General features: G+C 37.4%; 1 protein-coding gene across 1 annotated transcript in view; it reads right to left on the bottom strand.

Moving 5' to 3' along the window:
• The window catches only part of CWF19L2 (CWF19 like cell cycle control factor 2), a 96,693-nt gene that overhangs the window by 66,527 nt on the left and 15,202 nt on the right, over positions 1-14,964 (bottom strand). The window contains exons 2-6 of the mRNA XM_070942871.1: positions 13,466-13,576; positions 7,395-7,499; positions 5,909-6,028; positions 2,486-2,605; positions 455-539 (exon numbers count right to left, since the gene is read on the bottom strand). Of these exons, the coding sequence (XP_070798972.1) occupies positions 455-539; positions 2,486-2,605; positions 5,909-6,028; positions 7,395-7,499; positions 13,466-13,576 (541 nt within the window). The remainder of the gene's footprint in view (positions 1-454; positions 540-2,485; positions 2,606-5,908; positions 6,029-7,394; positions 7,500-13,465; positions 13,577-14,964) is intronic.

Below are 14,964 nucleotides of genomic sequence, written 5' to 3'. Positions count from 1 at the left end.
TTACATAAATAATATTCTGCCCCAAATAGCACCCTTGGTGAACTTTATTTAAAATAGGATTCACAAAGTTCAGCCCCTGAATATTTTAAAGCTGCAATTTGTATAATGGAATGAAACAGGCCAAATGAGAGGACAACAATTCATCGTGTCTGAGTACAATCTGCTTTTTTTTTTAATTAGTTCATGATGAATTCTGAACATTCTGAAGGTCAAGCTCTTAAGATTACAAGAAAACAAAATGAGTTAAAATATTCTGCGGTTATGAGCTACAATTTTAATGAAGGTATCATTACCAACTAATATTAATTTTATTTTCTTCTAACATCGATATAATAATGAAGGGGTGGGTGGGTGGGTGGGTGTGTGTGTGAGAGAGAGAGAGAGAGAGAGAAAGAGAGAGAGAGAGATGGAGAGAGACAGACAGACATTGTCAAAATTTATAGAACAATGTTACCTTTTACTGATGTTGATACTTCTGTTGGTAAGCCTGTACCACCATCTTTCCAATATGGGTTCAGCTCTCTTTCTGAAAGCAGCAACTATTTGACAATTCAAAAAAACAAAAAGTTACATGGTTAATAGTTTGATGGATGTAACGTTTGTACCTCATCAAATTTACTTTACCTCTACTATCATTTGGAACAAATCCTAGAGCAGTGATGGCGAACCTTTTCGGCATCAAGTGCCAAAAAGGTCGTGCGGAAACATTGCGCATGCATGCACTCATCAAGGCCGTGCTCCGGAAAAGCTGAATTTCTGGGTTCTGGCACACACGCCTGATGATTAGCTGGTCGGCATGCATGCGCCGGCCGGTTCTTGGCACTGCCATGCGCACAAAGGGATCGTACTCCAGAAAAGCCAAACTTCCGGGTTCCAGAGCCCATGCACACCCGACGATCAGCTGGCCAGCGCACATCGGTTTTTGCCACTGCCGCACGCGCAAAGGACAGCTGATCATCGCGCGTGCGCCAGAAACCCAGAAGACAAACAGGCAAGACTGTGCGTGCCGGTCGACATGGCTTTGTGTGACACTTTGGGCACGTGTGCCATAGGTTCGCCATCACAATCCTAGAGAATCATATTCTATCTTTTCTGTATTTACTTAATTTGGTCACATTGTGAAGATTAATTAATTTTAATTAATAGTCACCATGATAGAAAAAGAAGAAGTGGAGACCCTAGAAAGAGTGCAGGGAAGAGCAACAAAGTAGATAAGGGATCTCGAGGCTAAACCATATGAACAACGATTGAGCTACAAGATATGTCTAGTTTAACAAAAAGGAGGAGGACTAGGGTGATATTATAATAATCTTCCAAAACTTGAAGAGCTGTCACAGAGAAGAAGGAGTCAACTATTCTCCTGTGGGCAAGACAAGCAATAGGTGGAAGATTATCAAAGAGAGATCCAACCTAGAATTAAGGAGAAATTTCCTGATAGTGAGAACAATTAATCAGTGGAAGAGAAGTTGTGAGTACTCCATCACTGGAGGTTTTCAAGAGCACACTGACAGACATTTATCTGGAATGGCATAGGGTGTCCTGCTTGAGCAGGGGTTGCCCTCCAAGATTCCCTCCAACCCTATTGTTCTGTGTTGTATGTTCTAACATGGTGCGGTGGTTAAGTCAGTGCTGCAGGCAAACTCTGCCCATAGCCTGGAGTTCGATCCTGATGGGACTCAAGGTTAACTCAGCCTTCCATCCTTCCAAGGTCAATAAAATGAGGAGCCAGATTATTGGTGGCAATACGCAAAAAATGCTGATATTGTAAACCACCCAGAGAGTGCTGTAAAATGCTACTGCTATTGCTAATTTTGTACTCTAACTAAGATTGAAAAAGTACCCCAAAACTTTAACTTATTTCAGCTAATAAATAATAAATATATATGTTTGACCGAACCACATTACATCAAAAATAGGGGGGGGATTAGTTTGACAAGTCGATTATTAACAAAAAGCATTATTTGTTATATATGTGTAGCCATAAGGCATTCCACCCATTAATATAATGAATAAATAAAATACAGTTAAAAGTAAGAAACCACAATTCAACACTGGCCTCGTAGCCAGCAATAAAATAATTCAAGCTTTTTAGTTTAAAAACAAACAGGAAGCCAAAGTAATCTAATTAAAATTCAGCGAAGGCCCATGCATTTTGTTTGCAAAGAAATTGATTTAATGTTACTTTTATTTATATTAAAATCATTCTGTTTTTCTAATTCAGATACATCACGAAAAGTATGGCTTCATTTGCTCCTAGGATTTTATTTTCATTTTTTGGCAAGAATCAACCAGACAAGCAGAACACTTATTAGGGCTGGATGGAATGCCCTATGGCTACACATATATTATAAATAAAGCATGAAAACCTGAATTGGCTCTCAGGAGAATTGAATCCACAAATTAATATCTGATAACTGAAGAAATACACATTCTGGCTGTTGGCTAGTCCCTTGCAATCTTTTAATCAATTAGTAACCAAACCTACCTGTTCATTTTCCTGGGCTTTCTGCTGCTTCAATATTTTTTCTTTTTGCTTTTCAGCCTTCAGTGCTGCTGAAGACACTGTTTTCACAGACATAAAATCTAAGGTCATCCATTCATCCCTCTACGAAAAAAAGAAACACATCTTTTTTCTTATTAAAAGAGATCCAAAATCAGCAACAGGTTAACTTTTGAGATAAATGACAGAAAAGATGAAATTACAGGCTGTGGAATAAAGAAAGTTGACGGGTATTTTGAAGACATTAAAAATGGAATAATTTCATTTAACAATCTTACAGCAATTCATAAGCCTAGCCCAATCCATCTTTTTTTTTTAATTCCATACATACGTTTTAACGAATGCATTTTAAGTAACGACAATAGATCATGTGAGAATAGGAATGTATGCAAATGTATATGAAAATTGGGAATTTATTTCTCTGTTAAGAGTCTCATATTTTGACAATTTTACAGGATGCTGGAATATTGCTGATACGCAATGCACACCATTTCATTTATCTGCTTTATTCAATCGGGCATCATGGGGCAGGTGCATTATATAGTTCTTACAATATTTAGCTGCTCAAGCTGTCCAAATGTCAGATGAACCGTTAAGATGAATTCAGTAAATGTACACATTTGTTTGGCTACTCTAAATAGTATTTGCACGTCAAGGGCCTTTCAAGAAAAGCCTTTCCATCTGCATTTAAAGGACACAGACCACTCTTTTGAAGACAACAAAGTCCATATTTTGGACAGAGAGGATCACATGGGTCCTAAGAGGCCATCTATGTCAAAATTGAACAGCCTTCTCTCAACAGAGGGGGGGGATACGACATCATCTATCTCCAATCTACAACACAGTCCTTTCAACAAATTCCAAGAAGGCTCCACACCAATTTGCACTACTCAGGTGACCCTGATGACACAGATCAACCTTCAGGTGACCTTGATGAGCCACTAAAAGAATGCATATGACCAGCTGTCTGCAAGGAATATAAATCCTTCCATTCCGCCCCATCCAGTCAGAGCTGAAGAAGCTTCTTGAATGAGAAGCGAAACGTGTTCAAAGAAAAAAACAGAAAGTCCAATTGCCTCTTGAAAAAAGCACTTTTGGGACAACCATCACCTGGATGACTGAGAATCTCTATAGACTTTCAAGAAAAACAATTTTCCAGAACCAATGGAAGTAAAATAATATGAGAAAATATTCACAATCCAGAGGAAGAGAATAATTAACAGATCTGCCCCCATTATTTTAATTAATAATTCCCATTCTCAAAAGTATTAAAATAGTTGGCAACCGCAACCCACAATAAACATTAAAGCATTATAATATCAGCAATTCATGCACTGCTTTGAAATGAACTCAACCTATTTACATTTGTAGCCAAGCCATACATGTACACTTGCCTTCAGAAATCCTGCAAGGGCAGTCAAGCACACAGGACTCAGCACTGACCCAGCAAAGGTGAAAAATATTTCTTTTACAGAAAAAGAGTCAGCCTTAAATTTTCCCAAAAGCCCTGTAAAAATGTTTTGTGAACAGTACTTTTTAAAGGGATACGCTAATAAAAAAAATAATTGGTAACCATATTAATGTAGGCTTATAGCTGATTTTACTTATATTTTAAGATGTGTTACTAATCCCAAATCATTCCTGAAAAGGAGTCAGAAATAAAATATAGTTTTTAAAAATCTGCCTCTACACTGAATCGCCGAAGACTTTTCCAAATTCTTCTGCCTCTGTGGAAGAAGCAGCTCCCAATGGTGGAATGCTCATCCTCAAAAAAAACTTGCCTATTGTTTAATGTAAAATGTTTGCTCTTTGCCCTTTTCAAGTCTGAAAAGAATTTCTGCATAATGCTATCCTTATGCCCCTAAGGATTGTGGTTCTACTGCACATTTCAAATTTAATTGTTTTATTTTCTTTAGAAAAACATTTACTAACAGCTTGTCTCTCTGTCTCTCTCTCAGGGGGGGGGGGGAGAGAGAATGCATATTGTAAAATTTTAAAAAGTTCAATACATTTATTTTGATTCCTGTCAGCATTAACAGTAGGGTGGGGAAAATCGTATCTATGCTCTTAAAATAAAAAGAATCATTGTGATAAAATCAGAGAATGTTATCTGCTTCATATATTCTTCTTCCTATATTCAGAAACCAACTAATTCATTCCAAATTTTGCAATCACTTGCTTTTCTTCATATAATAGGAGTTTTCTTCTCATTTCTAATCAGACACAATCACATATATTTTCCACAACTCTTTTCTTCAGCAGCAGGTCAAGAAACAAAATATTTTTTTTATTAATTACAAGAAATATAGGTAACCATTAGGTTACAACAATAATTGGGATGATGATTCAATCATAAAGAGCTATGTCACATGACCATATTGCTTAGTGATGGCTATCCTAGCAGTCCTGATTACCGTTGTAACCCCAGGAAGTAACACAAAGAGGTAGGAGTCCAAGGTAAGGACTACACGATGTCACAAGGAGGTGTGTGTGTGGATGGATTCAGTTACAATGGCAATTCATGTAGCATTGGAAGACAAGATCAAGTTAGGAGGAGAAGAAATGTGTCTATATGGTCACTCTGATGGCACACAATCAATCTTTACCCTCTAGGATCTAGGACTGCATGTAGTCAGAGCTAGAAAAATCAAGGATGGAATTTCCTGGTGTTTCCTGTAACACTCTTTTTTTTCCTTGAATATGCCAATGTCCAGAATGCCATGAACAACTTTCTGGTTTTAAAAAATGTGAAACTTAGTAAATGGAAATCTATCAACTATCCTTATAGAACGTTAGGATCTGCATTCTAGGCTTTTAAAAAAAAATCACCACCCCAGGGAAGTCTGAAACTTTCTGTCCCTGGACTGTTAATTTTTGTTTGCAATCATGTTGAACTTTCAATTACAATTGTGGGGGAGAGGGGGGAATCACAGAAATGATTGCCTGTCTCTTATTGCTTTGTTTATTTTAATCAATTTATATGATCATCACTATAGCACAATGGCAACTCTGAGAAGCTAACAGAAACTACAACTGCAATCAATAGTAATACATATAAATAGTGACAACCAAGGACAGCATAAATTGCTTGCAGAGGATACATCAGTCTCACAGATCAAATTAACCTCTCAACCTCTGTACCCAGGAAAAGAGCCACATTTTTAAAGCTTTCCAAAATCTCAGAAGGGATTGAGCCAACTGAATCTTTTGAGGCACGATCACACAAAAGATGCAGGATACATCTTAAAATAGGATTAGCATTGTTTTTTTAAAAAAAAAAAAATCTTCCCAATCTGAGGAAAAACAAGAAATCCTGGCCCTGCAACCAAGTTTGACATTTCCCTGCTGATTGTCGATTTCTTTCCTCAAATGTTAAGCACAATTCCCATCTACAAAAAGGATGCTTACCTGAATTGATGTAGGGTTTTTCACTGTTTCTTCTTCTGATTGTTCTTTCTTCGCCTTCCAAGTCTGCTCAGTGCTAGAAGATTGTGCAACAGGTGCTTCCACCCATTCTTCTGATGAACCCTAAGAACACATTTTCAAATAATCATATCTGTGTTTTAGAGGATTATAGGGGCCTTTAACACTCAATGAAACAATATAAAAGTCATTTAAAAACCTATTTCCTTTTCTATACAAATAAGAGAGTTATCTTAGCTATCCAGAAAGAAAGAATAAAGTGACTATTATAACATTATAATAGTCTTATTGGCGGCTGCAGCTCTTTAAATGTAAGAGCTGGGCAATCAGATAAAAAGTAACTACTGTAAGTACAGCTGATATTTATTACAGTCACTTTTCCCCACTGAAAATAGGCCACCAATTTGTTCACTGGGGTACTATTATTAATAATAGAGAGCTACATAAAAAGACAGCTTGTTCACTCTCAAAAGACTTTTCAAAGGAATTAGTTTTGCAGTCTTTCTGTTATAAATAACCACTTAAAATGCTAAAATAAAGCCAACACATTTTCACAGATGGAAGTCATGCGATCAGCAGAACTTGTGGGAATGATGAGAAGAAGCAACAATATAGCCTATGCATAATAACACAATTAGAAGAAAAACCCAAATGAAGTGCAGACAACAGAATTGTGAACGGCACTTGCTTCAAGTGACATAATCGACCTTGGTCATAAGCAGATCTATAGTTTAAGAAAAAGCATGCAGCCACCAGATATAAAACACTGCTCTGTTATCAAACCAGCTAATCCAACTGCGCATCAGGGACTTGAAATCCAATACTATTTGAAGTTTACTATATTATAGAAGGCTGGGAGATTTTCTACCATTGGAGAATCTTAAGCTAAATTTGTAAAATTGTGCAGAGCATATCTAGTAATAGTATAGAATAAAGTCCAAATAACATTGCTGTCAAGTATTGCAATGAACAGCATCAATAGAAGCAATAATGAGACAAACAAGTTCATATTTAACCTTTTAAGCAGGCCAATATTCAGTATTCTGTGTCTAATGATACATTATTACCCATACTGAATGCATGTAGCACTATGATAAAAGACCCAGCAGCTGAAATCTGGCTCTTTCTACAATGTGCTTTCTATTTTTTCCATATTACATCATATGTATGCTTCAAAATGAACGTTCATTTCACTATCTGTTCAGCCCACTTTCTTAATAGAGGTGGAATTTTCTTCCCCTGACCTAATGGCCTATTTCCATGCTTATCATTTTTTTAAAAAAAATTAAATTAAATTAAATTAAATAATTAAATCAAATCAAATCAAATCAAATCAAATTATTGGATATTGATCAAACTAATATTGATCAAATTGGATATTGGATATTGATCAAACTAAGGCCTAAGTATAATCACTAATATAGGTAACAAGAGCTTTCTCTCAGCTGGCGACTTGGATTTTAAAACTTACAGAGGTAGTATCAGATGAATCATCTGTTTTTTCTCTTTTAGTCTTTTTCTTCTTCTTTTCCTTTTTATATTTTTTTGAATGCTTCTTCTTTGTAACAGCATGTTCCTACAAAAAGCAACATTTCTATCAATCTGACAAGCCACATAACTAGAATTAGGAAATTACATGGTATTTTATTATTTTTAAATCATCACCTTGCTAAAAATGTCCCAGGATACTTTGCTTAATGGTTTCTCTTATTATATATCACACCCAAAGCTTCCTGATAGAAAGATACTAGCATGTGTTAGAAAGATACGTATAAAAGATGTATTTTACAATAACAGAGTTGATTTTACAAAGCTACAATTATTATTGCCAGCCCAGTGAAATTTTACTTGACTAAGCAACATGTCTGTTCTTCATTTGACATAACCATCGTTGATTCAATTCACTGACTAATGGCAAAAAAGATACCACAATCTCAAATTACTGTAGGTATCTTTTCTATATGTGAAACTAAGTGATAATCTGACTCTCAGATGATTTGCTCTCAGCTGTTTTACACAAGGCTCTGCTGCTTGCTGCAAAGAGATTAATTGCTGGGGCAGATTTTTTTTTCCTTGTGCTAATCAAGCTATGCTGAAAACGAAAATGAAAGTAAAGCAGGCTGTTTGCTGCAACGAGGCAAAATTGTTCAGAGGCAGAGGGAGATTTCTTTTTCTTCTTTTCCTCACCAAAAAAGGTAGGTGCGTCTTATACTCCGGTGCGTCTTATACGCCAAAAAATATGGTATGGGGCCCCCTAGCCATGATTTCTACCTGCTGATCCAGGAGAAGCTGTAAGACCAAAATGTTCTCCAAGTTGCAGGTCTAGTCTCTGAAAGATAGGAATAACTTTGGTGGCATCAGCATCTACCTGGTTCAGCCTCTAAGCACCAGGAAAGGATGCTGATACCTCTCCTTCATGACTCAACATAACAATGTACAATTGGATATCTTCAGCATATTGATATTAAACTCTGAAATATCAAATGACCTCTCCTGACAGGTTCATACAGATGATAAAAAGTAAGAGAGTCATGGCCAATCTCTAAAGCAATGCACAAAACAGGGGCCAACAGCACTGTTCTTCTCCCAACAGCACTGATTAGCACCACCCACCGAGGAAGGAACAATGCCTCTTAACCCCAACCCCCACAGATGGTCCAAGAGGACACTACTAAGACCAGAATAGGTGCCCAGCCTGTGGAACAACCTCCCCTGAGATCCAGAAAGCCTCAACCCTGGTTTTTCTTTAAGTGCTAGGGCCAAGCACTAGGGCCAAGAGTCTGATATGTGAATGTTTTGGATGAGCTGTTTAAGAGTTGCCTGGGTTCTTATATAGTTATTTCATTTGCTTTTAATTGTATTTTTGTTGCTTGATTATTTGGGAGGGGTTAGGCTCCCATTAGGAGCCAGTTTAAGCCTCAGGCTAGAAACTGGGACAGTATGAGCTCTAGTCCCACCAAAGACATGAAGCCATTTGGCTCACCTTAGGTCACTACCTCTCTTTCAGCCCTAGGAAGCAGGCAATGGAAACCCATTTCTGAAATCTTTCCAAGAAAACTGCAGGGATGTGTCGAGGCAGTCATCAAGAGTCAAGTCTGATTTGAAGGCAACACCATAAAAAAAAAAAAAACCTCTACATTGAGATGAACATATTTCATATTATGTAGCTAGTGGCAAGTCCACTACTGGTATATTAAGACATGAGAACTACTACAGCAGGAGTGTCAAACACAAGGCCCGTGGGCCAGATGTGGCCCACGGGGTATTTAAATCTGGCCCACGGGGCCAGCCTGAAATAACAAAGGACCATCCCGCAGTGCCTCTGCTACCGAAAATGGGGCACGGGTGGGCTGCGGGCAGCCCTCTGTGCCCCATTTTGGCCGGCAGGGTGCTGCAGGCAGCCATCCAGACTAAAAACGGGGCACACAGGGGCTGCCCACGGCCCCCCGTGCCCCATTTTGGCCGGCAGGGTGCTGCAACAGGCCATCCGTCCTGCCTTCTCCCCCCCCCACCCCAGCTGGCCTGCAGGACTACAAATGCTGATCCAGCCCACCAAGAAATCCAATTTGATTCATCTGTGCTACAGTATATTGGATTTTGTATATTCCTTCCAGTTCTGTTCATACTTCTGCCCCATTTTAACTACTACAGCAGCAGAATTGTGCCACTGTAAAATATATACTGTTATTACCCACACTGTTATAGTAGAATGAAAAACTCATATCACATTCTTTATAATTATAAATGAAGTTCACTATTATGCTGTTTTATTTGAAATTCTATTCTATTAATTATATATTATTATATATTATATATTATATATTATATATTATATATTATATATTATATATTATATATTATATATTATATATTATATATTATATATTATATATTATATATTATATATTATATATTATATATTATATATTATATATTGTTAGGTTAGGTTAGGTCAGTGTTTCCCAAACTTGGCTATTTTAAAATGCATGGTCTTCAACTCCCAGAATTCCCCAGCCAGTATGCCTGGTTGAGGAATTCTGGGAGTTGAAGTCCATACATCTTCAAAGGGTCAAGTTTGGGAAACACTGGTTTAGGTTATTATATTTAAATGAATGTTTTAATATTTATTTAATTAAAGTGTCATCTTCAGAACCACTTATTTGGGAGAGGAGGGAATTATATGTCCTCCTGAACAGCAAATCAAATACATCAAGGAATGCAATGGGAAGGAGGTAATCGTTGCTTGATAATGACCTTAGATAAAAGGAGAGGTCAACATAATTTTGCTTTGGCAAATTATCTCACCCGTTTCTTACACTTCTGCAGAGTCTGTCACTGCCAAATACAGAGTTAAACTGTTTATGCTTTTTACCAGGATTACTCTGGTCAGGTTGTTCCTGGCTGCAAATGTGCACTAGGACTAGGAATCACAATCATGCGTATATGCAGCCCTAGGGAAGGAAGAGGGTTGACTGTAAGCACACACAGAAAAGCTCTGGATAATCACTTTCACGACTTGCAACAGGTTTTCTTTCAGGTAACCCTTCATTTCCTGCTCAGGGCCTTTCAGCTGCTTTTCTCCATTTTTCCTTCTTTATTAGCTCCAGCCACCAGCGAAGTGAGAAATGTTATGTAGAGTCGGGGACAATTATATAACATTCATCATAATGTTTTAAGACATACGACTGAAGCAGCACAGAAGCATTTAGGATAAAGACAAGGCATAATTTTCTACTCTTCTCTTTCAGATGAGTGCTTGTGAGATTTTTTTTTTTCCTTTATTATATCGGTGAATATTGTTCATTCTTTCCCCTAGCTCCCCCCTCACTTTCTGCTTCTGAATTTATCTCTGTTTTAGAGAATGACATTTAGCAATTTATGGAGATCTCTCTTTATACTATTTCCCGTTCTCATTCTTTCTTTCTTTAGCATCCTTTTTCTTCTCTTATATTGAAGCATTGGTGAACTGGGGTTTTTTTTTTTCTTTTTAAACTCTGGACTCTTTGCAAAGAAGCAAACTTGGATTGCCGTTTTCCTCATTACCAGCTGTGGTGGCAATGCAGAAGGCCATTGTTATTTTGAGGAGTTTAGTGACGTATTTTCATTTTTCCCCCCCTTCATATTAAGAAAAGTCTAGCAGTTTAGAGCTCATTCTGAGCTAGCCTGCTTGTTTTTTACTCTTGCTTGCTGAATAAAAGGGGAGGGGGGATCTTCACATAGTTTCAAAGTTGTGAAAGTCTCAAGAGTTTCAATTCCCATCCAGAAGTCATGTTCCAGTCAGTTAAAGTCAGGTCTTGCAGTCTCCTGACCATAGCAGGGTTATGAAGCAGGTTTTGAAGCAGGTTTTTTGCGGGGGGGATTGTGTTGTGGGGAGCTTCTACATGGAACCTAGCATTAGGTACTAGAGAAAATGGCCTCACCTGGGTCATTTCTGCTATCGTTAGTAAGGTGCTCTTAGCAGCTTATAAGAGGCGACTGATTCTTTTGGCTCCAAAGACAATGCCTCTCCTGCCTCAGGGAAAGGCAATAGTTCAAATAACCTGGCCCATGCCATGTATTGGCTTTATAGCAATAGCACTTAGACTTATATACCACTTTACAGGGCTTTACAGCCCTCTCTAAGTGGTTTACAGAGTCAGCCTATTGCCCCCAACAATCTGGGTCCTCATTTTACCCACCTCGGAAGGATGGAAGGCGGAGTCAACCTTGAGCCCAGTGAGACTTGAACTGCCAAATTTCAGGCAGCCGGCAGTCAGCAGAAGTAGCCTGCAGTACTGCAGTCTAGCCACTGCGCCACTGTGGCTCACTTGATAGGTCATTTCCAGCACCTTGAATTGAAACTAGAAGCATAGTGGCAACCAATGCTGCTCACATAGCAGAGGTATAACATGTGCTGGTTAAAGAACCCACGTAACTGCCCACACCAATTATGGGTTCCTGATGCTCTTCAAGGACAACCCCTTATAGTATTTTAACATTACATTATAGCATTGCAGTCATCCATTCTGGAAGTGATCAGTCTATGAGTGACTGAAAGCGAATGTGAACAACTGGAAATACAATCTGAAACTGACCAAGGTCAACCTAGCCACAACTGCCACTCCTAGTCACTATTTGATTTATTGTTCTAGGCTTCCTTGCAGAGCAGATGCTATAGGTCAAGGGTCTTGCAGAGCAGATGCTATAAGTCAACTGGCAGCCCACGGGCCGGATGCATCACATGCAGGCCACGCCCACCCCAACTCCACGAAGGGAAAAACATCACTATGCATCATGTGACGGCAATGTGACATGGCGAGTTTGACACTCATGTTATAGGTATATGTCTTGGTTGCCCCGTGTCTACATTATTTTAACAGTTTCTAATTTTCTCTCCTTCCTCTGAAATTGCTCCAGAACAGTTTATCTTGGCTATTCCAATCTTTTCACCTTATTCTCATATGTCAGTATAGTGCAGGGCTCCTCACTGGATCCTAATTGGTAGGTGTACTTAAGAGGTTTCCCAATATCCACCTATCCTTTTGTTCATTTTTTACATTTCTCCAATTCTCACTCTACTTTCAGTTTCTCACTACTAGGTGGCTGTGAGTTCCAGGCCTTTCGGGAGGTTGCCAGTGATTCATCTTCCTCTATATCTCTATATAGAAATTTGATAACTTTTTAAAAAGGTTTTAACATATTTTTAATTTAATTAACAGTTTAGAGGCAGAGAGTCTGACTATTGCAGATTAATACCTTTGTTAAATCATTAGGTAAATATCCTCTGCAGTATCCCCAGCTTATTGTTTCAACTGGATTGTGTTGATCCTTTACTGCTAATATTTGTTTACTAGATTCAAAGCTAGTAAACAAATAATCTTATTTAATTATTGGCGGCAATTTTGTACAATGCCTTGATAAGAACATGTAATAATTACATTGTCATTATCTATGCTGAACCTCAGTTCAACATTTCACAATTATTTTTTCCATTTGCTTTTGTGTTCCAGACTTTGTTTTTAAATTCATTCAAATTTCTTTCCAAAAACCTATTTATTTTTTGCTAACCCAGCAGAATATTGGTTTCTTGGGACTTTGATTGAATTTGGCTTGTACTGCCTATTATTCCATTTTGAAGCACTTGCCTCATTTTGTTTTTTCTATAAATTCATTAAGTTAAGACCTGAAATTTTAGTGAGCATATATTTGAACTACTTAACAGCTGGTCCTCCTGGATTCTTAAATTTACCTCAGAGGATTTTTTTCCCCCTATGATTACAGAAAGATGATGAATGAAAAGCATGTCAGTGATGATATTAACAATGCAGTCATTTCCGCATCATCTGTTTTTAATTGAATTAAGCAATACTTTGATATTATTTTTAAATGACTGTTACCTGTTGAGCGTAACTAGAATGGAAACAAGTGGGCAAATCTTTTGCTTATTCTCAAATTAAAAATGATTGCAATGGCAGTGTCAGCAATGCCTTTTAAAACATGGCTTGCCCATAATTAATATATTGCCCATTGCAAATATTTATTAGTCGACATCACAAGCCCTACCTTTTTCATTTCTTCTAAACGCTCGTTCACATCATTCAGCATCCAAGTATCTTCCCCTCTCAATCGCTTCAGTTCCTTGCGTCTTTCATCTTTTTCATAATTAGCTTTTGCCTAAAGTGGAAAAAAGGACATGGATAATGCAGCAAATTGCAAATATGTGTATAAAGTAATGCTTAGCTCTTCAGTGAAATACTCCATTTGGAATAAATCAGTGATGCTCCATTATATCTCAGAGATACTTGATTATGCTAAATCAATGAAGCATAAGACTAGCCGGAGAGTTTTAAAAGAAAAAGAATTATAGTGAACTTAATTTTGCTACTAAAAGCTGTTATAAATCTGGGAAGTATAATACGCCTATGAATGCTGATGGGAAACAAAATTGAATTCCAAAACCTACAGTAAATCATCCCATTTATCAAAGAATATGTTTATTGAAATCTAAATCTTCACAAGCTAAGACTTACTCAAAAATTGTATTATATTCAAAGATACACTCACACACACATATAATTGCTTGGAATCCTAGACTGGCATATTCTTTTTTTCTTTTTACTGTATATTTATTTATCTAATCATATGCATGCCTCCTAAACTATTTGCTATTGTTATTGCTTCCATAGCCATTGGAAACAATCAACCAATGGAACATCTTGCCTTCAGAAGTTGTGGAAGCTTCATCACTGGAGGCTTTCAAGAAAAGATTGGACTGCCATTTGTCAGGTCTCCTGCTTGGGCGGAGGATTGGACTAGATGACCTACAAGGTCCCTTCCAATTCTGTTAATCTATCTAATGACAACATTATTATTACACTGTTCTAATTCCTTTAGCCTCCCTAATCTGTTTATACTTAGGGTTATCTATGCCAACTAGATATAGCTTACCTAGTTTAAAACATGCTATTAGAATTTTTAATTTAGAATTTTCCCAAATGGGTCTGCTTTAATTTAATAAATTTAAATTTAAAACATTTTTAATTATTTTTGCACAATGCAAAGCACATGAAATAGATATTTCTCAAAGCCCTATCCATGTGCAGATACGGGCTTTGAGAAGAACCCAATTTTGTACATATCATATCAAGGTTTAGGGGCTAGGATAAATGCTACCTATATATAGTTGCTCAAACATAGAGTTCTGTGCTATTGTCTTCTCTCCCCTCCCAAAAAGATAATCAGTAATTTAAAAAAGATATAGAGCCAATTGAGTGTAATATAGATTACACTAGATTAATATCTACTTTCCAGTAACTTGGAAGTATCTTTATATCACAGAAAAGTTCTACTGTTCCAGGCACATGAGGAATAAGATGCTCAAATGTAAATATGCTCTCATATCTGCAGGAACATTAAGAAGGAAGGTACATATTCTGCTTCTTAAAATCGCATGCCCGCACATCAAGGGGCCATATTTCACTGAGTCAACAAATGTAAGTTCTTGAATTATCATTTTCAAAACTGCAACTTCAGCATTCATAACAGAAGGCTGTCCAGCATCA

Source organism: Pituophis catenifer, unplaced genomic scaffold (assembly GCF_029215685.1).
Source record: "Pituophis catenifer annectens isolate HBS135680 unplaced genomic scaffold, rPitCat1.0.hap2 SCAF_4, whole genome shotgun sequence".
Taxonomy (NCBI): domain Eukaryota; kingdom Metazoa; phylum Chordata; class Lepidosauria; order Squamata; family Colubridae; genus Pituophis; species Pituophis catenifer.
Note: the sequence above shows the minus strand (reverse complement) of the source record. Positions and strands in the feature narration are given on the sequence as shown.